The following is a 22925-nucleotide window of genomic DNA, read 5'->3' as shown; positions in this document are numbered from 1 at the left end:
AACTAATTGGCAACAGAAAGATGGTTCTCTTCCAAGTAACTCCAAACAAAGAGTGATAAAAATCAACAAGATTTAATACCATTCACAGCTTCAATTACCTTCTAATGCTCCAAAAGTAAGTGAAAGGCATTTACATGTCAACCCCCATAAATATTTACAGTTATGACTGAAGCAAGCTTGACTCTTCTCATCACCCCATTAAATCAACAGCATTGAATAGACTATTATATTATAAACAGTATAAAAACAGGCTGAAGTTAAAAAATGCAAACTAAACATGGATCCCAACCCATAGTCTTCTAGTCTGTAGCCTAGGTTTACATTAATTTTGAACCCCCACTGACGTCTGTGCTTTGCTCTCCTGCCTTTGCACTCGCAAGGCGCAACTCAGCATCCAACTCCGTGGACCAAGTTTTCCTCTCCAGTGTCCCTGGGAAAAGAAGTGGTGCTCTTAGCTGTGCTGCTCCGCTGATCCCAGACCCTGCCTTCAGCAACAGAAGGCAGAGGGGTTCTAGCCATGGCAAAGATGCAACCATCCAAAGGCTTCTGCTTGGACTTGCAAAAACAGCCAATTGTCCAGGCATCCCAAAATACCTATGTTAACACTGCTTTGATACTTCCAATTATATAATCTGGAATAAAACCACAGACCCTCTTTGTTTCAAACAATCTTTAACTAGATGTCAGCACTCAATTGGAGGAGAGGATGATATTTGCTGGTTGGTGAATGTGTTGGTTATAATTTGTGATTTGATCCCTCCTGGCCATGTTGAACAGTAGCAATGTTGGAATTTGGGTAGACAAATTAACCTTCTTGATTTCCAGAGAACTGCCTCTTAGTACGATGACTTCTTGGAGACAGTACCTGATATTAACAGTTCCGTACTGTGTTCCTCTTCAAACTCTCTTTCTTTGGTTACTTTTGATTGATTATTTGTGGGTCATACGTAACAGAAAACGTGAGTAATAACTTGGGGCAATTAGCAGTCCCTGTGCTGAAAAGGAAACTCAGGTAAGAAAGACCAAAACAGATACAGCTCACTCAAAACATCCATTTTCTGCTAACTTACACAGCCTGTTGCACACCAAAGGATCTCAAACCATAAAACAGGATCACTTCTGTCTCCCACTACAAGGCAGAAGCAGCCCAGAAACTTAAATCCTGGAGTGACATTCTATCAGGGTATCACTGGCACAAGGATTAACACTTTCCTAACCAAATTATATAGCAGCTTTCCTTGAATACTTTTTACTGTCTAGAAGAAGATTTTATGTAGTCTAAGGATAGTACACCACTGTCTGTAATATTGCTCTGATTCAGTCAAGAAGAAAACTGTAGAACAGACCATTCAGATCTTCCCTTTCCTTCTTCAGCTATTCTTTGGGGGTGCCCTTCAATCACAAACTGGTGAATCTTCACTTCATCTCCTGCTCAGTGGGATCAAGTCAAAGGGCAGCTCCTCCACCCCTCCTGGAGAGAGCAGTGCTGCAAAGTCAGCAGTGAGAGAGAGCTGGAGGGCCACCATGATATGGGAATTTGTGACCTTCTGGCCCAAGGCTATGAGTTTGACCAACTTAGCCGTGCCCAAATGGACTCTCAGTTAATTTTTCACAGACTTAACCAAATCAGCAAGCCCCAGCTACAGGTAAAAATACCTAAAGCACATTCCCAGGTATATCTTTAGCCTAGGTCATGTAGATACCCAAGCGCAGGTTTGAAAACCTTTCTTAACTTCATGAATGCAGATATTCTCAAACTACTGACAGACAGATGATGCCTTTCATGGGCTGCATCATGGTTCTGAAAGCCTCATTTACACAGGGATCAGAAAACACACATACGTAGAATGAAAAATCCAGCACCAGTGCCACCACTTAATATAGCTGCGCGCACACAACTGTTTAGCACCAGATAGCAAAATGGGAATGTAACTGCAGCATCCTGCTATGACAGCTGCCACCCAAAGGTCTCATTGCAGCAGTTGTAAATACAATCTTTTTTAATTACAAAGATGCTATGCAAAACCATTGTAAATCAAAAGCATGCTATGTACAGCACAGCAGCTACTTGCTGATAGCCATACATCTCTGAATTATTCTTCTATAAAGAAGTGTCAGAACTCACATCTCTTCGTTCCTGGCTTGAGCGTTGCTTTCTCTGTAGCAAAGACTTCTCTGCTTTTCCTCAGGAGGCACCTCATGTGAAAACTTAAGAACCTTTCCATACCACAAGCACAAAGAGCACAGCATGGGGAGTATAGAGGCATAAAGTGTCACGTTGTTAACATTGTGCTTGATTTCTATAAAAACCACTAGTCTGACGAGGACAGTGAGGTCTGAGGGGCATTAAAAGCAATGCAGAGACAATCTGGAAAGGTCCTCCTAGAAATGGCAGTTTTGGAGGACTCTTAGGAAAAAAAAATACAAAGGGCACTGAGTCAAGGTGAGCTGAGAAGTATGCAACCAGGAAAACTCGCCAATAAAAGGCACTCCTTCAGAACACAATGTTTTGTCTGACTGCTTTATCAAGAAATCAGTTTACAACTGCTTCTTATTACTCTGAACTGAAAGTGACAGGAGTGCAAAGGCTCTAAATCAGGGAGAGGAAGGTAGGCAGAGTACGGCAGTCCTCATTCACTAAAGCATTAAACATTTTATACTTTTGTATTTTAGAGAAATCCAGCCTGTTAGTTTCTTTCCCTGAGGGTGTTTTTCATTTTGTTTTGTTGTTTTGATTTTTAAACAGTACAGTTTCTGCTACGCACAACTAACATAACCTTGTGCCAGTTACGCAACGCTCTGGAGCAGTCTGATCTATACAATGACCTTTTTCATGGCCAAAGCTCTCCAGATGGACATGCCTAAAATTGCTAGTTTAGGACAAGCTTGTTGCAGGGGATAAATGTCTTATATTTCCAAGCAAGGACTTTGGTAACAAAGCCATCACAGACATCTAGAGAAATTCACATGGCAATTCCCATGACTTAGTTCAAACTTGCAACATGCACAAGGTAGACTAAAAGATCCAGCTTGGAAGTCAATCTACAAAGATTGACTTTAAATGTAATTTGAATTGATTACTTCAAATGTTATCATCATGTCCCTTTACTTTTGTTTTACTGCAGAAGAATACTTTGTTTTACATAGAAGTTCTCTCACAGAAGGAAAATGCAATTTACCCTTCCCTTTGCTTCTTCCTCTGTCTCAACTTCTTTTCAGCAGCACAGCCTCTTCATCCATTTTTTCCTGGTACTCACCAGTCCCCAGTTCTCCAGCATGGCCCAATTTCACCATTCAGTTTTCACACACAATTCTGCTTGAACATAAGCTTTGTGTTCTCCAGTACATTTCCTATCCTTACCTGTATAGACAGAGGGAGCACAGTGCCCCCAGTGTGCTCTGCAAAATTATTAAATGTGCACCTTACTACAGGGTCTCAGCATCCCGCAGAATGAGCAAGGAAACCCTGGGAAGTTGATAAATAAAGGCCAAGAATTCCAGAGAGCTCCAAGTCCACTTAAACAGCTCAACTTTTTTCCTCCCTGCTTCAGCATATAAACCCCCTGTCTCTTCACACTTGGGAGACTCAATATCAATTTGTTCCACTGTCAAGACGGGTCAACGTGTTTGCCTGTTAAGTCTCGCAGGTCCTACATTTCTTCAGCAGGTCCATATTGCTTTCCCAGTAGCAACACTGAAGGGCTCACTCACCTCCTTGTGGGAATCCTTATGCGCTTCCAGTGTTTTCATGATGGTCAACTCCGCGTAGTTCTTAAACCTTGCTGGCTGGTTCCGTAAGATCTCTCTCAGGACTCGCAGTGCCAGGGCTCTTATTGAATGCTGTGTCAAGAGAAATCAACATTAGAAAAAGTCACTTCTCAAAATCGTAGTTTGAAGTAAATTCTCATGGCTCCCTACACCACCAGAAATCTTATATCGCTCTACCAGCTCCAGTGGAGTGATCAGTGTAATCAATATAACTAAAACTCAGAATTGGTCTCCTTGGTTGCTTTTACACAAAAATTCATATAAAATTACTGCTGTCACAGATACAAGAAAGAATCAGAATGACTCTTCTTTGTTAAATTCCATACTTTTGGCAACAAAGTACGAATTTGTACTCAAAGCAGCACATCTGCATTACGTGAATCTACAAAGAAGGTCAGATCATATTTGCTTTGCCCTTCCCTCTTCTGCTTAGCTTTGCGGATATCAAACTGGGCTCCATCCATGCAACAAAGCTGTTTCTCATGTACTAATGCTGTAAAATTGACTCTCTTCCTGTAACTCCTATGGAAATTATTTTCAAGAACAGTCAGTCATTGTAGTCAATGCTGACCTGTGTGTTAATCCTTTATATCAAAAGATCATTAGCAGAAGGGATTTATAACACCTGCTTCAATTTCATAACTGTTACATTAAGTTTTTGGCCTGTGGCCACTTCAAATAGATTCTATCATTTCAGTAGAGAAATACTTACTTTATTCTATACTCAGCCTTTAAAGAATGTCCTTCACTACTCACCTGCAAAATTCACGCAGTAGCACAATTCACATGTACTGAAAGCCACCATATGTTCCGATACATGTGTTATGATGCTATGATTAAATATGTAGGACTAGAGCAGCTCATGTTTATACTATGAGCAATGACTGAGAAAATAGCCACCTACACTGCTTCAGAATTAAAATTTCTGAGAGCGGGCCATATACTTTACAAGGAGTATAAGAAATACAATGAATTTTGAATCAGATGAAAGAAAAAAAGAACTGTAAAGTGCTTTGGTCCTTTGCAGCCTAAATATTCTAACATTCAGACAGAGCATGGCTCTGATGTGAGGGCACAGCAGGGTGCTGAGCCTTTGCCAAGTATCATTGTGCTGAAAGCTGAACAAATAGCCCCAAGTGGAAAAAGTAAGAGTGTAGCCTGTAAATTACCACTTTGATCAACTATTAAATATAAAGCTGTGATAATAATACAGCTTTTTTTTTTTTAATACTTCAAAAAAGATCCCCTATAAAAGCAGTTTGTTCTTGATGACATTTTTGCAAGAGACAGACCCATCCCATGAGATCTAGTAGCCTGGATCTTTAAACCACACAGAGGAAAAAAGAATTAATCTATTCTAGGGTGCCTTTATTCTTCTTTTTTTGGGAATGGGTATGATATAGTTAAAGAGCTTGTAACTTCATCCTAACTCAGAAGGGAACAACTTTTGAAGTCTTGATAATTTTTGTACTAGATTAGAAGATAACTTCTTTTCTGATTCTACTTATCTAGTTATTCTTTTCTGATTCCCGATTATTTGTTACTAACACTCTGGAGGGAGGGTGAAAAACTGGGACACTTCAGAGCCGCTTAAAACTCATCACTGGACACGCTGAAAACGAAAGCAGAGTTGTCAACCTTCAAAAGAACAAATGAACAGTGCAGCATCACTGTACAGATGCTGTACAAATGCAGCAGGTTTCATTTAAACTAGTGTGGGAACTATCACCCTAGATGAAGCAATGTACAGGAGAGTTAAGACAAAAGTCTACATCTCACATCTTTGTCTCCGAGCGTTTCCAGCAGCAAGAGCAGAATGGTTTTGAAATGTTCTTCCCAAACTCCGAGATTATCTTCCCTTGTGATCTTTAGCAGTTCCAGGAGAGCTCCTTTCCGCTCCTCCACCCGCTCGTTGTGGTTGGAGAGCTCTTTCAGAAGATCAGCCACCAAATCTGAATGGTCAATGGGTACTTCTAGGACAAATGGCAGCAAATCATTTGGGGAAATGGGGAAAACGATCAAAGATGCCAAGATTACTAACCCTTTACAGAACAAAGTGCACATAACAAGGGGGCCGTCAAAAATGCATCAAATTCCAGGTGGCCTCAGTCAAGTAGGCAAAAGAATCCAACTAGCCCACAATTTCACCTGAGTTCATAACACAGCACATCAATCTGCACATGGCTTCTAATGAACCAGGAAGAGATGATGATTGAATTTCATCCAGTTACAATAATTACTTCTATAAGATGAGAACTGCTGCAGTTTTTCCCAGAGACACACACCCAAAACCAGTGATCACATGTATGACCTTTAGATCAAAGTACAGTGACTCAGTGTACTGCAAAAGAATAAAGCTGAGGTGTAGCATCACTTAAATGAAGTGAAACGCTCAGTAACAATGAGCTATTGAGATGTTTCAGTCAGTCAAAGAGTGGAAGCTCCCCAAAATAGTGTCCCTACAGGTGCATTTAGATGCTTAAGGGACTGGTTTGAGAGAAACTCTAGGCAAACAAAAATTAAAACTGCAGTATAACATTTTCTCAATAGCTACAGATGCTGGTACATGAGAACACGGAGTATTTCATACCAGTCCTTGACTCAGATGCAAAGCAATAGACACCATATGCATGGGCAGGCATGTATCTGAGAGCACTACCCATACACAAATATACCAGAAAGAGCAAGCTGCCTGCAGTTTTAGGAGATATGCTGATACAAACCATCCCGAAGCTGATCCATGTCATCATCGAACACTGCTTCCTTCAGGGCAGTCTTGTCATAAGTGTTAATTGTGTCAGCATAAGGATAGGGGTTATATTCTCGAGCACGTGGCCCTGAAAAGGTGCGGGGAGGCTGAGTGTTAAGTAGGGAGGTTTTGTTATCTAGAGCCATCCTTCCGCCTTCCACAATGTCACTGCTTCCACGGACATCACTGGTAGGTACAGCGAGGCCACTGTCTCGAGACACCTAGGGGATCAAACAGACAGAAAAGACATGAGACTACTCAAATTCTGTGGAAGATATAGCTTTTTCTGGAGTTCACCCACCAACATGAAGAAGCATGGAATCATTTACACATACATAGTATTCAAGTAAAACTTAGATTACCGCCTCTTTCCCTTATAGAACTACAACTGTTCTAAAAACGTCTCATCATCATAGGGAAAAAGCTATGCTAATGTTCCTAAATCTAAATTAGTATTGCTAAAACTGCACAAGCTGACAAAAGTCTGGAACAGGACCAATCTGCTAAGAAAGAGAAAGGAAGTAAAAGCAACATCCTGCTCATGAAACTTCACAACCCACTGACAGAGGAGATTGGATGATGCTTAGCAAGGTAACATAAAATGAACAATAGAAGCTTCCCCCCCCAAAAAAATGTTGGACAAGGACTTGTTAGCTTTGAAGTCTAACTTAATCTCCTAACATAAACTTGTTTGTCCAGATAGGAAGCAAGACTATCATAGACCATCTCAAGATGGAAGGGACCCATAAGGATCACTGTTTAAGAGTCCTATAAATTTTGAAGTCCATGTATTTAATTAAAGCAAATGGCATCTCACATGGTAGATAATTCTGTAACCATTCATGCAGCATAAGGTACCATGCGAGTCGTGCACTCAGAGTGATTATGGGTCCTTCCTACATATGAAGTAATGAGCCTGTGAGGAAAACCATCCATGCATTTTAGGACCTAACATTTCCTATTGCAGACCTGACTACACACACTCCACGAAAAAGCTGTGATTGAGCCATGCAGAGTCTGAGGAACACTAGCACTGTCCCCTTCATACATGAGACTCCCACAGAAACCCAGTGAGCACATTTCACAGGAGGCTAGAGTTCACAGGGAGCAAGGGACTACAGTAGTGGGACCCCATATTTAGGTATAAGAAGTTAGTAACCAATAAGCCAAAGACACTTGCAAGAATACAGCAGGAATAACTGGATTTTGTACACTAACAACCTAAAGACAGGCTTGAACGCAATGTTTTAAAACGTCACCTATGTGGGGACATTAATCAGTCGAATACTTACAATGTCACAGTCTTTCTTTCCATCACGTTTGATTGGCTCATTCAGGTCCTCTTGACTACGGAAACTAAATTTTTCAATCGCTTCTGTAACTCCACGAAGAGAGCTGTAGATTTCATCAGAATTTAGGTTCTCCGTGTCATAATCCAGCATACTAAAGACCAAACGTATATGAAATGTTACATATGAAATTGGAATCCGCTTTTGACTGTTAACAAAAACAATGCTAAGTCAGAGACAGATGATTTGGCATACCCTAACAGTGACTTGTAACAAAACATGGATGGAATCAAAGCAGACTTCGGGACTGAGTCTCCCCTCGAACAGGGCTAAATCTAGGAGAAGCTCCACTGAAACCAGTGGCATTACGTCGCTGTAATTGAGGGGAAATCAGGTCCACAGTTTGTTACATTGCACAACAGTGAGTGTGCTAGCCGCTGTAAACAAAAAAAACCCCCTTTCCCCAGCATGGTAATGGTGTTATTTAAAAAGGAGAAGGAAGAAAAATCAATCACTATGAGAACTTAAAAGGAGTGTGACAGCTGGTGGAAATGAAATCAATGAAATTTAAGTTTCATAATATATCAAATATATTCTGTCAATGAATTCAAATGTGACAGATGTAAATGGAAAGGAAAATGTATCTTGACATAAACCTTAGTCTAACATGTCCCATTTTCACTTATAAAGTAGTAGAAACCAAAATTACTTGCACGATGCCTTGATAAAAGATGCATTTCAGTATTAAGCCTAAGTTTGGGAATTCTGTCACTCAAATCTGATGCTTTCTCGCAGCCTGTCTGTTCCTCAGAAATTCCTCAGCAGCATAAAGCCACACAAGTTTTGGGATTCCTTGAGGAGTCATTAAAAATTAAGTTCCATGACAAAAATGCCTGGCATGCAAGGACAGATGATATGAAAAGATGTGGCTAAGAAGAGAAGCTCCTACAAGCTTGGAGAAAATGAAAAGGCATTATTAGCAGGGCTTTCCTCTATCTAGGAGAAGTCAAGTTTGCATGACAATCAGTTTTCCACTGAGAACAATTTCTTTGGGGGAGTCTCGGATCTTAGTAGAGCCAGAAGCAAATAAACCAAAGGAATTTGAGACATTTACATCTAGTTTGTCAATAAATGGCAAGTGGTGGCTCCCTACAGGGGTGAATTACTATTTCTTAACAGCTGGGGAAGGGTGACAGGATGGGCTTGGAGGAGGAGGGCTGAACAAAGAGTTGTGTTTCTTTTCCACAGAAGAAAGATTCACTGTGAGGTGGGTGGGGAAGAAACAAAATCCCTCCTGAATCCTGGCTACACAGCAATTATTTTCAATAGAACTAGAAGTAGTATCTTAAATATCTGGAACCACTACTCTTTTTTTTCCTGGAAGAAATTCAGGAACTTCAGACAGAGGGTAAGATTGGTGCTGCGCGATTCCTTTAGGATTAACACACTGAAAATAGCCATAATCCCTGGCTCCCAAGCAACACACTCGATCACACAAGCATCAGCACCATCTATTCTGGCAAAGAAACCAAAGAAAAACTCCCCAACTTTGAACAGTGTCTGCCAGGCTCAGGAAGAAAGAGAAACTGCTTAAAGAACAGACCAAGCCCAGGAAACAAAAGCTGTTTATAAACCTACAGAAGTCAAGGTATTTAGGGCTTTTCGAACAGCTGAATGACACTAATGCACTGTGATGGCTTTCCAGACAAAAGTGAAGGCAGGTTTTAGATTCTTTGTAAGTCTCAGGCATGGATAGGACAACCTTTGTTTCGTATGATCGTGAAAATGTTAATTTTGAGCTCAAGCATGTTTAATTCACAGATCTTAAATATTGTAAGGGGAACCCCTTAAGTGAGCAATGAAACTGCCATTCAAGAGGTATACATGTGACTGTCCCCGTGTACTCACACCAAGAGATGACATGACTTACCAAAGGTCACACAATGAAATCCATGGCAAAAAATGAGAAAAATCACAGATATACTGACACTAAATCTTCTGCTAAAATCATCACTTCTTTCCTCAGGGATTAATTTTGCCCTACACTGCTACCAAAGAATAGATCAAAGTACAGACTCTGCAATGCTAAAGGACTCAGGCAATTTCTCAACAAAGAGCCACCGATCTGATGCGTTTTTCAAAGCAGAAAACCACATTTTAATAAAAACCTAAAGAATCCAGTGATTTCATATGTCAAGAGTAAGCCTGTGTAGGAGATCATATTATGGCTGTGTTCTACATGAACGGAAACTCTACACGTGAACACACACATCTATCAACAGTATGTGTGCTGGAATACTTCACAGACAACACGATGGGGGGAATAAAAAAATAAAATGGAACTACACCCACCTTTCAGGAAAAAAAAAAGGCACAAAAGGAAAAAAGTTGACCCATGCAGAAAACTAGAGGAAAGTCACAGGATGAGTAAGAAGTGAATAGAGATGAGCAGCGTTTAGGGATGTCACAACATTATTTTCCATCTTCTGCTGCACTAAAAACAATGCAGCTCTTTACAAGTTTATCAAGACACAATTTGGCAGTTTTCCAGTCTTACATAAAACACATTTTACTTCCATAAACTATTACTCAGTTTCCAATCCAAACTACATGTAAGTAATCAACAGTTTAGCATCCTCAAGCAGTACACAGTAACCCACTTCCTTGCACTTTCAGGTTCTGGGCTGGAATATACATCAAATTATTCCAAATCTTGGTGTCAGCTAATGAAAGGAGGAAAAGAATTCTCAACTAGTTTACCTCCAAAAATCAATATGGATCTCTTCCACAGGTATCTTAGTGTCCTAGAAGAGTCAGAACATTGATTTAAAGTTTTAATTCTGCAGGTATTTATAGAGGTATGGACTATGGGATTCTATTTTCTCTCTCAGACACCACAGATTCCCAGATTTTAAGCCCTCTTCTTTCAATAGTTTTTTGTTAGGAACTTCTTGCTTCAAGGAAAGATTATATGTAGTCCTTTCTCAGGTAATAGGTGTATTTAAGTCAGGAGAAACCACATCTACAGAAAGCCCGTTGTCAGGATATAAACTTAAAAAAAATCCAAGGAATTTAACATAGAGGTCTGACAAATTAAATTTGTATTCAGACGGCGTTTTTGATTAAAACCAGTATACAGCTTTAGTCCAGTATACTGATTAAAGATCTGTATGCAGATTGGAACAAAATGTGAGGGCACAGGAGGAGGAAGAGATGGTGAAAATTAGTGATCGATAACCTCTAAATCTTGTGGTAAGGCGTAGCCAAGTTGAAAGACCTTGCCCGTACTATCGTAACGCAACCAGTGCCTGCCGAAGGTGCTCAGCAACTGTGTTCTGCGTTGGAAACCAACTGTGAAACATATATCCGTTCAGGAAACCTGGCAGGGAGGAAGAATCTGGAAAAATCCACTTTTTTTTTCCCCCCCACTTGCATGCCACATCTTCCCCAAGCAGCGAGCAAGTGGCTGCCTGCCACCTTCGCTCTCTGAAAGCTATCATCGTCTCTTTACCTTTTCCAACCAAAGCCTCTGCAAATCATTTCCCACATTTGAACAAATCCCACAGTGTGAAAGGTAAATAATACTGTGACACCTCAGACAAGTTGGTTTAACAGGTAGCTTGTTACCTGGGAGAGTAAGAGCGTCTGAAAGTCTTGTGGGAAGGAGCAGTGGGGATGGAGTTAGGCTGAGAAAGGGGAGGGGGGTGCTTCGACAGCCCATCTGCACTCCAACCCCAGAACCGACTGCCGTGATCAGAGGAGAAACAAAAGAGAGAAAAAACAGAGAAAGGAGAGGGAGAAAAAAAAAGAAACTATAATCTGAGTGGCTTAGTGCTGTCATGCATCCTTGGAGAGAGAGAAAAAAATTAATAGAAACAAAATTAAACAAGAATACTCCATTGAGCCCCATAAGTCATTGTTTTGGCCTTTAGTATTCATTTCCACTTTTATTCCTAACAATTATATGGTTCGCAGAAAAATAGTCCCTGCGTGTACTAATCAGAAAATTTTACAAATGAATATAGTCTCTATAAATGACTCTTAATGCTCTAAGTGAATAATCCCTGACCACACATCTGTATTCAAACTCTAAGCAGGTATTCGCGAGCAACAGGATTTCCCCGGAAGAAAGGAAAGTTGGAATTTTTTTTTTTTTTTTTTTTTTTTTTAATGAGACACCCAGAGGGTAGCTGGTCAACTTTGGCTCCTGGTGTCTCTATGAGAGCCTGCAATCAGGTCCTACTCAATCAGCAAACCTTTGCAGGGCTTAAGATCTGATCCTATTTCACCGGATTCAACCTGATCCCAAAAATGCAGCAAGTAAAAGTCAGTCTAGAGTGTCAATGTATCATGTAAACTGGGGACTTGGCCCAGGTCTCGGCAGACAAACCTGGAAAGACTGGATGAAACCAGTCTCTAAGTTGATTCAGATCTCTCCTCAAACTTCCACAAACCCTTTCTGGTTACTGTTTGATCCTGCACCTTGGGGTCAAAGCATCCACTCCTGTGACAATTTGTCTAAGCTTTGCTTTTGTTCTCTTCCCTTTAAGGTATATGGATTTTCAAAATCATCTTCTAAATGAGAATATAGATGCTTGAGCTGGTGGAGTATTCAGGACACCACTTTGTTTCTATTAAGTTTAAGTACACTGTCTCAAAGTCACAGTTGTGTATACACAAGTGAAAGATATTGCAAGATCAGAAGTGGTAAACAAGTCAAGAATTGCTCCAGTGAGAATAGCAGCAAAGCCAGTTGAAAACTCTGTCTGAAGAGTGGTGTCAAGAAGTCACTCGTTAACCAGCAATCAAAGCCCATAGCTATTGCATGTAACTATCACGGAAATACACCAGACACCCAAGACCACTGATCGGAAGTCTCGCAGCTCAGGTCTCACCTACCTGCAAACGGGCCACCAAACAATGCAGGCTTGTCCTCATTGAATAAGGTGGGTGGCTTATTTTAATTCTTTTTCCATGCCCTGCCTTGCTCAACTTGATACTGAAACTATCAAATTTTATTTTTAATGGCATATTCTATTGTCAGTGAAAAAACAAGCACATAAACTTACATAGCCAAATAAAGTTAACCTTTAATTTATTTAATTATCTATTCCTCTAGAGATCTTTGAAGGCCTAAATTTTTTTTTTTTTTAATAATTGGAACTACACAGAGGTTTATGAGCTTCTAATAAGGGCAAAAATAGTAGGGCAAACCTATTCATTTGATATTGCTTCAAATATTCCTACAGAATTCCAGGTGAAAATTCACAACCTGAATGTAACATTTAAGTTTACAGAAGTTCATTTGCCAGTCAGAATGGTATTCTTACAAATGAGGACTTCACAACTTCATATTTTCCTTCTTGTCATACTACATTAGGTACTAAATCTCAAAAGACTCTGTTGAACACAAACTCAAGCCATTCATCTGAGCAGCGCCCAGGAAACATTCTTTCCCCTCAGTCAGAAGTCTGTTTGGGGTTTTTTTTTTTTTTTTCCTATTATTTTCAGTCTTTCCAAGTGCCCTCCCCTACTTTTCTTCAGAAAGCACCTCTTTCCTCCATAACGCCTCTCCCCAAAACCTAAAACTGTCTAGATGAAAAAAAAAAAAAAAAAAAAAAAAGAAAAAAGCAGGTACCAACGCAGAAGTAACACAGATGCAGTGGATATCTTTGAGTGATCATGAAGCAGAACTGGATGGAGCAAATGAAAGCAGGAGAAGGAAGGACTCTGCCCTGAAAGCACCTTCGGTAAGTTACCCTTCTGAAGACACTAACATCAGGGGATACTTAAGCAGGTATCATCTGGATAGGCAAATCAGCTGTTTCCATCAGCAAAATCCAGTTCAACCAAAACATTCAAAATCTATCCAGAAAGCTCAAATACATGTACACACAAATACACAGAGAAAAATAAAAGATCAGTCATCTGGAATTCAGTTGTGATGGCAACAATATAAGAGAAGTAATGTGACCTAAGGGCAATGGTATACATACTATAGAAAGTCAGTATCAGTGAAGCCTTGCTGATTGAGGATATTGTCCACAAACCATTAGTAATATCGGAAAGCAGCTATGCTTAGTAGCATTTTTATATTGTTACAGGACTCCAAGTATCCTTTCTACACTTATCCCAGCCCCAAAATCATATACATCTCTAGATATGATTCCTCCAATCTGTGCATCAAGAAAAAATTCAAAGGAAAGTATAATCTTCAAAACCAAAGTCGGCATTAAGAACTGGAAAGAATCCTTCAACTGACTGCACTCGCCTGTACAAGACATCGGCACAGACAAGGTAAGCAGGGCCCGCACATGGAGCGTCCCAGGAAGCAACGGGCAAACACAACCTCGGTACAACCCTTTGGCAATGGGTATCATAAAAATGTAAAGTCAAGCCGAATTTCAGACGAGGGCTACACAGAGAAACTGTGGGAGTCTTTATCCTTCTACACTGCTATCAGAGTGACTCGGGCATGCTCATTTTCCAAGTTTATAGAGAGAAAAGTGACGTTTTACACCACTGATGAATAGCAAATGACAAGTATTTGTAATGGAAACATGACACAGAAGCATCTATACCAACAAATGCAATACTGCAGCATACCCTGCTTCCCATTATTTGTTAGCACATCTTCCAAAGCCTTTTTTCTGAAAGAAGGACAACAACACGTACTCTTCAGAAACAGAGCTAATTTCTCCCTTGTTCTGCAAGTCGGGACCATACTCAAAAACTGTGCTACACAACACATTTTCAAGAAGGATGCAGTCCAGCAGAGCATCAGAAACTACTGCCACTGATCTGCAGTACTTGCCACCACCTTTTCTGCAAATGGTAAAAATCTGCGGTTACTGTTACCACTCAGAGGTCACTCACCAAAAAAAAGTAGAACTTCTCCCCTGAATATTTTAAAGAGCTTTTACAGCAGCTTCCATGTTCACCTATCACTGAAGAGTAACATTGCTCTTGAATAACTAAATCCAGCCAGGAAACAGGACGCACTTCTTGAAAAGACACCTAAATTTTTTTGGATCAACATCTCCAAGAACTCCATAGAAAATTGAAGTAATGATTGTTTTCTAAAGGAAATTCCTAGACCACTGCAGCGGTGGCAGTTTTGGTCTTGACAACTTAATGGCAGAATGCTCTGAATGACATGCCTTCTCTAACTATTCCTTGAGAACATATCACATGGGAAAAACCCTCTGGTTCCTAAACCCAAAATGCTAGAAAACAACAGCAACAACAAAGTATGAAGTGTACACTGAATGCTTTAATCAACATTTTGATACGTGCATCCTGACATCAAAAGGTGAGAAGAATGCAAAGACAAACTGAAAAGCAGTGAGCGAAGTGGCAAAACAAGTTGTGTCCCAATGGCAAAACCCAAAAAGCATGGAAAAGTCATGGATTTATAAAATAGGTGCCACATGCAGACGTGGCTAAAGTCACAATGTAACCGCAGAGAGACATATCTCAGTTTATAATTTCCCATGACAGAAATCAGCAGGGCAACAATGCTCAAACTAGTCAAAAAGGAAGCAACATAGTTGGAACCGTTCCCCTGAAACTCTACCACTTAATTTCTTAATGGAACCTTTGTTGAAAAAACTTGTAATAGTCAACTTGACCTTGGCTTGCAACCTCTCAGTCTAGTTTTGGATTACAGCAGATTTAGGGGTCACAAAGATGTATTTAGATATCCAAAATTTTCTCAGGAAGCCCCATGTGCTCCTCATATGCTGCTGGAATTAGTGTAACTACTCATTAAGGCTAAAAGCCTGTGTTTTTCCTGACACGTAGGAACTCCCACGTCTAAGCATCCCTCCAGACAGGGTTTAGCAAGTCACAACAGGGCTGATCAACAGATTTCAGGGTAAATTACTATACTGGACTATGAACTGCAGTCTTCACCCAACATGTTTCCTTCTGTCTCTTCGATGACAAAGGGAAGTGACCTCCTATAGAGAGGCAGCCAGGCAGACAAGAACAGCAGCTTTTAAGCTTTCCCAGCACGAAACAAAGTCTGTCTAGGTAACAACCTAATACTTTCCTCCAATATGGCCCCAGAGCATACTGTTTAAATTCCTATCTCCTCTGCTCTAAGTTTTTATGGCGCAAAACACATGCATTTCCAATATCCAAGAGTCCATGTTTGCTCAATAAAAGGTTTTGGAGTGAACCAATATATTCTAGGGTAGCATCTACAGCTTCGGAAAAACACCTGGTTGCAACAGAACTGCTGCCCAAAGGATCAGGCCACCATTCTGCTGGTGAGCAGCCAGGAGGGTGATTTGTGAGGTACTCAGCACTGAAACACAGTCACCACCTCTGCTTGTTCTGCATCCTCACAAAGCATAAGAGGGAAACAGGAGATTCAGTACTTCTCTCAGCAGCACAAGCACTGTGCTACAGTCAGATGAATTACTGATCACAAGGGTACACCTAAAAAATAGACACAGTCTCAAACCCTTGACCTGAAAGTCACCATATACTTTGTGATATTTGCAACCTCAACAAGACCTCTTTCTAATGCTGCCATTTAATATTACCTTTACTGAACTCACAAACGTGATTCTGGAGAAGGCCTAGTTATAAAAGAAAATTAATATTATAAGAAGAGACATTAAGATTACACAGGTAACATGAGGACTGGAACACTGAAGTCAATCACCAACCATGTATTATCGTGTTCAAACCTTATTCCTTTGGAACAATGTACTGTAAACTTTTGGTCTTGTTTTTGCTTTCAAAGTGAGTCATATTCTGCAAATGCACACTCAGTGTTGAAATCCTTTACTATTTTGCAAGTGCTTTAATTAGCCTGCTACATTACCTTGGAGACAGTCCTCCATGGGAACAGTTGGTAGGTGAAGTTAATGGGCTGGTTCTGCTGCTGGAGTGCCGGGAAGGAGTTCGACCAAGGGTATTGCTGGGGGAACCCTGGCACAGACGTAGAAGACAGGGATTAGCAATGTGTTGCAATGCACAGGCAGAAGTACACAACAACAGGTCCAAATATTGCCTTTGTTTGCACTAGACAAGCTTAGTACAGTTTTGGTTCTGGCTCTTGACCTAAAAATCTGCAGCCATGATTCACGTAGTCATTAGTATGTTCTTGAAGGTACAGCTCTGAGACTAAAGAAAGCACATATACTCTTTTCTACAATGCACAGAACCTGCAATTTTAACTGTGCAACACATGCAGCCTGCAAATATTTCCAGAGAAATGGTTTATCAATCCACCAGGTTACCCAGCTTCTCCGATACTATTTTCCAGGCTCCAAAGTATGCAGACCATTACACTAGCAATTTAGCGATTTAATTATGCAGCTATTTTCCACATTGTCTAAAGCATTCTGACTGTGCTTGTTACGAGCATAAGTAAGCAATCTAACTTATCATTTTTCCACTGGCCTGCACAATCATTTATACCACAGCAAAATAAGTAGAAATTGCTCCCAATTCTGACTGTCTTTGCGCAAGGTTGACAGTACTAGAGAATCCAATCTGTTTGCCTGGCAGCCTAATGCTGCAGTTCCACCTCACACAAAGGTCTACTTGTCCATATGGAAGTGCAAAGACAGGAAGGTGCAAATGCCAGCAAGTTTCACGAGATTTCCACATAAAAAAGACAAAAAATACCCTAATCCTTGCTACTCTGCAGGGGGAAAAGTTTAGAAGCACACCTAAATCATCTACTAACATATTCCTACAGAGAATTAAAAATATGTAAGAGCTTCATGTAAAACTAAAACATAATGTAATAGGTGTAGACTGAGGAGACCTCGTAGGTCACATCAAAGATCCTGCAAGCTTCTTAGTAGACAATATATCTGTTATTAAACTGCTTTCAATAGTAGTGATAAGCCCAGAAAAAAAAAATGTTATCAGGATCTCTGTTTTAGCCAAAAGTTCATTATTGGTAGGATTTCCAAAAGCACCGACTTGAAAGCACAAACCCCACCAACTTTCATGAGCTCCTCCGTAATATATTGATTTTTTTTTTAAATCTGTCCTGGTTAAGACTATATTAAATTTAAAAATAACCGATTTTTTTTGTTTTAATGGTCCCTATAACAGCAACATCAAACAGAAGCCTCTGTTGCCATATTGCTTCAAGACAACAGCTACAGAAATTCATGCTACTGAAGCTGTTACAGATGTTATCAATGAGCTGCTGTCTTTGGAGCTCTGCTGTTTGCAAGGATAAGGGCCTCTCACCACACTGGTGTTACTGGAGTTCTTGAGGTGGTTGTGCAGAAGCTTGGTAGCACCATCCTGGAATGTTTTTGGCAAGGCACCAAGTAACATGGTAAACTCGGGAGTGTTCAATTCAAAGAGAGAAATCAGGACTATTTGTGCTGCCTAAAAAGAAGAAAGAAAAGACCATCAGTTTTTATTCTTCAAAAAGAGTATGCATTCTGTTGGTAACAATCCTTACAGTAAATTATGTGCATTTCATTCAAAAAGAAGATTCCCATACTAGGCAAATTTTTTACATATTCCTTCTGATGTGTCATAAGGAATTGCTAACTGCTATAGTTAACTTTTTAGTTCTTAGAGCTTACAATATACTTTTGCATTTATATCATTAACTTCGGAAGTGAAGTGTGCAGCTATTCACAGATAGTGAGAAAATCTTACCATTGTCCTGTTCAGCACATATTTCAATTGAACAAAAATTTACAGGAAACAAAAGCAGAAACTCAGATAAGTATGAATAATCTGGGACTGCTATTTGTCATTCCCACGTATGCTATTTTTAGTGTGAGGGAGACTAGTTCTCTTCCCATACAATCTCTCCTCTTCCTAAGGAGCTGACAAGTTTGTTTCATGAGACAGACAATCCCTGCTTCTGTTTCCCCACCTCTCCTTGTGAGTCTCACCATTGAGGCTGTTTAAGCAACAGCAGACTCCATCTCAAGGGGATGATCTACTGGGATGGTGAGAACCACCTTTCTCTCATCCATGGACAGGCTAAATCCCACCAGATTCCCCAAATTTAATAAGTGAAACCAGGGTACCACTGAAACAATTGAGAATTTTACCATTAATTTCACTGGACAGGATTTGCCCTATCTGCCTGGAAGAATAGCTGCCAGAACAGGATCTCCACTAACTCCATTTACACAGATACATCTCTGCGTATCCTGCACTAAGACAATGGAATCAAGTGGGAATGGAAGCAGAATAAATCAGAGTGCAGATCTGCAAGAGTAATTAATATCACATGTTCCTAACTAGACTTCCCCAGCAGCATACAACCCGCATGGATTGTACCAATTCTGGTTGGGTTCTCCCCACCCCCCGTCTTTGCCTTGAAAATATACAAAAATTAAAAAAACATTAAAAGAACAATAAACATGAAGCAATGATGAAGGACCTCTGATGATCTGCAGCACCACCTTCTCCAACGGGGGTGTAGCCATTGACACATCAACCTCCAAAATACGTGTGGATAACAAAGCAGTGGCTTAGGCTCACAAAGCAAGAAGCAAAGCTACGCATGCCCTTACTTTGGAAGGGCATACAAACAGGCTTAGGAAGGGTAGACACTTATGTCTGACCCTTTCAGGAGCTTTCTAAAACTAAAATGAAAAATAACTTTAAAGAGGGTAAAATATAATTCACTGCTGTGGCAATAACTGTACATTCATTGTTCTCATCAATTCAAAGAAGGAGTTTTTATTAAGTAATGTGTTTGTAAAGTTGGAATAATTAAGTGTATCTGCAGTTCCCTGTGAAGTGGAATCCTTCAGCAGATGATGAACTTGGGTACACAAAAACCCTTTCATAGTGGAGGGGAATCAAAGTACCTCATTGTTTCAGTGTGCAAAATGCAATTCAAGCTATACAGTTCCTTCTGTTCATTAGGCCCAACTTGCAGTAACACAGCTTTGTATATAAAAAACATTTTCCATCCATGAAAGTTTGGTAACATCTTTTTCTTACGGCCAAAGAAACTGAGGCACACAACCCTCAACGGGCTTCCAAGGACTGCAGTGAACAACAGGTCTTCAGACTCTTCATTCCAGATGGATCGTGCTGCCTCCTACCGAAACTTTCACTGACTTGAACAGAAGCAACACCATGTCTTCATTCACTTCACACTAAGGATCTAAGGATGAAAGAAGTGGGGAAATAGTGTTCCCCCCGTGGCTGTCTTAACTCCATACTCTACTCTCCTCTGACCTGAAGCTTTGGGCAACTCTGCCATGAAGCCTGCCTGGTATCCAACAAGGTCATGTATTTCTGTCCATTTTGATCCAAGAGCTTTTAAGTTTTCACCAGCATAGTATCTTCTGTAATAAAAATATTACTGCAAACAAGAGATCTCAGAACAACAATTGCATGTTGAACTGAATGCAAAATGACAAGTCATGCCAAAGTACATTCCCATTTGTGAATGGCATGCATCATATCCCGGATGGTTAGCAAGTGGACATGCAGATCTTCTGTGTCAGAACAAACAGATGGCATATTCATTCAGACTAGAAACCTAGGAAAATTGATCAAGAAGGTTTCCCAGGTTGAGAGACTGCTCAGACTATAATATCTGGAGATATCAACTGGTAAGTCAGTAGCTTCCAAGGTACAGTGAGGTGGGAAAGGATTTAAGATACCTTTGTCCCACTATCTCCCATCGATGGGTTAGAAATAAGGTCATCCTTGGAGACCTCCTACATAAACAGGGCAAAACAGGTGCAAGAGCAGACACACTCTACAATGTGAGATTCTGGAAGTACCTTTCCTGTGTGCTAGAGAGATCTAAGATGCATCTCACAGATCTGAGTAAAATCTTCATCAAAGCTCCACAAGGGACTTTGTGATCCTGTGGCTTCACTTTGAAGCAGAGTTATCTAATCGGGACAGTTTAACCCTGACACACAAACACTGATAACACAGACACTGTGCTACAGGAGTATCTGAGGGAAGTCACTGCAATTTTGTTCCACTTTTTTGTTTTGGCTTTAATGAAAACAGGACTGTGTCCACTCTCCCTCTTTGCACAAAATACAGCTTGTCTTTAGGAGCATCTGCCAGTATTCTGCATACCCAGTGCTCTTCGGTGGCTTTGCTGTTGCCTGCAAATAGGTCCTTGGGCTTGGAATGAAGTGCTGAACAGTCGCTCACAATGCTTACAATCTTATGTGGCCTGAAAGAAAGCAGACCTGTAGTCTATGCTTTTTGAAATAAAGCCAAGTACTACTGCAGCCTGGGAGCAGTGCTTGAGTAAAGCTCTCAAAAGCAACACTAGAGCTACGTGGGTTAACCTTGGCTGTGTTCTTTTTAAATAGTCCTCAGCCATCCAACTACACTTCTAGGTTTACTTCAGGCAAAAGCCATGATTTCCTACTTAAGATTTAACACGCAAAGGTCTTGGTCCTTGTTACCATAAAAGTCAAGAACACTGTTACCACTGACCTCAAGAGCTATAAGGTCCATGCTAGCTTGAAATCACATTCATAACATGCTCCAAGTTTCACACTTGCAATACTTCTCAGTTCTAATATAGTTAATTCTATTTCAGTAATGAAGAACATCAGGAACAGCATTTCTACACCTAACGGTTAGATCTGGGCACATTTGATAACACTCTAAGTTTCATTTATCTAGTCAAAGGACATCTTTGTGTCTAGATAACGTTTCTAAGAGTTTTAAATCCGTGGATTTTCAGCTTGTGACAAACCAGAGGACATTTTCATAATCTCAGAATCACTGGTCTTTTCAGAAAATCTTGGCCCTTGTTTCAAGAGATTACTCAAGGAGTAGATAAATTTCAAACAAGCAATAAAAAACTTATTTCTGTATATAATGTACAAACATTCTCCATGCAACACTTGTGCTTGATGATATGTAGTTTGAAGAAAGAGTAATATCTGAATTTTCCCTTGCTTTTGTGTCCCTGTACCATTAGTGTGGAACACTAATCCATCTCCTTTCGGTGACATATAACGTAGACCCTACAGATTATCTAATCTTAATGAAGCAGTTCTCTGCTGGCTTGAGCTAGAGAAACTCCAGTGACTTCAGAGCCTGAGTATGCTAGTGAGGGGGTCTGGCTCCATGTCAGGTTCTTGAATCATTTGCAAAGGATCACTTATGTAACTTCATTATTTTCTTTATAACAATGCAGCGAGGGATCAGGTTCCACCAGTTGGTAGCAGCTCCCAAAGTTTCACGCTTAGGTCAATGCAATTCATGCTGTTCAAGAGAGTCAGCTGCTAAAGGGACACAAATGCTTTCGCAGATTTTGGTTTTTGTTTCACCTAGGCAGTGGGTGTTGGACAGATTTATCAAAATCTGTAGCCTCTGCAACTTGATTGACTTACATTAAAGTCTCTATGAAATGGCTTGGGCTCATTAAGCAATAGCATCAAGGCTGACTGGAAAAATCCATTGATTTTAGAGAGGAAACGTGGTCAGTGACCTAAGCTTAATACAAGCACTTTATGAGTGCTGCTGTCGCTGGTCCAATAGACCAAGCAGAATAAGAAGCTACTTGCCTGAGCTATATAAAAGCAGTTTTCAAGCTACTCAAACTTTGTTGGCGATGGGCTCACAACACTGGCAGCCCCATAAAAGGGGAGGGCCTCATTCCCCGATTGCTTACAATGGACTACAACAGCAGAGTTAACAGAAAAGCACACCAAAGCAAAAAATTACTTCACAGACACATTTATTTTCAGGCTCCCAGTCAAGGTCTCTTTACACAGCTAGACAGTTGAGTTGAGACTGCAAACATGATTAGTGTGATTAGTGCACACAGCTTTTAGTCTACCTGTTTACATTTCTCTTCCAAGTTTCCTTCACCGGGCCCTGAGGAAGCTGTAGTTGTCCTAGCTGGCAAATCCTCACCCACCCAACTATGCATGGTCTGGGTTTGACAAACAGGGAAGTTGATATTATTTAGAGAAAGCATAGATTTCAACTAAATTATCTTAATAGTACACATGATATCTTTTTGCAGAAGAGTTTCAATAAGTTGCTTGTTTAATTTCAAGAAACAAAAAAGCATTATTTGATTTAACCAGAAGAGCATTCCTTTCAGCAGAGGGCAGCACTGATGCAAAATTAAATTCAGCCACAACTCAGGCTTACAGACATCTCTCAGT

The 22925-nt window shown here is 40.3% G+C and overlaps 1 protein-coding gene across 3 annotated transcripts in view; it reads right to left on the bottom strand.

Annotated features, from left to right (window-relative positions):
- CLASP1 (cytoplasmic linker associated protein 1) overlaps positions 1-22925 on the bottom strand; it is a 183794-nt gene that overhangs the window by 16018 nt on the left and 144851 nt on the right. For 2 of the 3 annotated variants that reach the window (XM_054829144.1, XM_054829145.1), the window contains 6 exons: positions 18031-18174; positions 16643-16749; positions 7810-7960; positions 6492-6738; positions 5548-5738; positions 3712-3840 (listed from right to left, as the gene is read on the bottom strand). In XM_054829144.1, coding sequence (XP_054685119.1) covers positions 3712-3840; positions 5548-5738; positions 6492-6738; positions 7810-7960; positions 16643-16749; positions 18031-18174 — 969 coding nt within the window. Of the gene's footprint in view, positions 1-3711; positions 3841-5547; positions 5742-6491; positions 6739-7809; positions 7961-11433; positions 11551-16642; positions 16750-18030; positions 18175-22925 lie in introns of all 3 variants that reach the window. The other variant, XM_054829143.1, reaches the window with a different exon arrangement.

The sequence above is a fragment of the Grus americana genome, chromosome 6 (genome assembly GCF_028858705.1).
Source record: "Grus americana isolate bGruAme1 chromosome 6, bGruAme1.mat, whole genome shotgun sequence".
Taxonomy (NCBI): domain Eukaryota; kingdom Metazoa; phylum Chordata; class Aves; order Gruiformes; family Gruidae; genus Grus; species Grus americana.
Note: the sequence above shows the minus strand (reverse complement) of the source record. Positions and strands in the feature narration are given on the sequence as shown.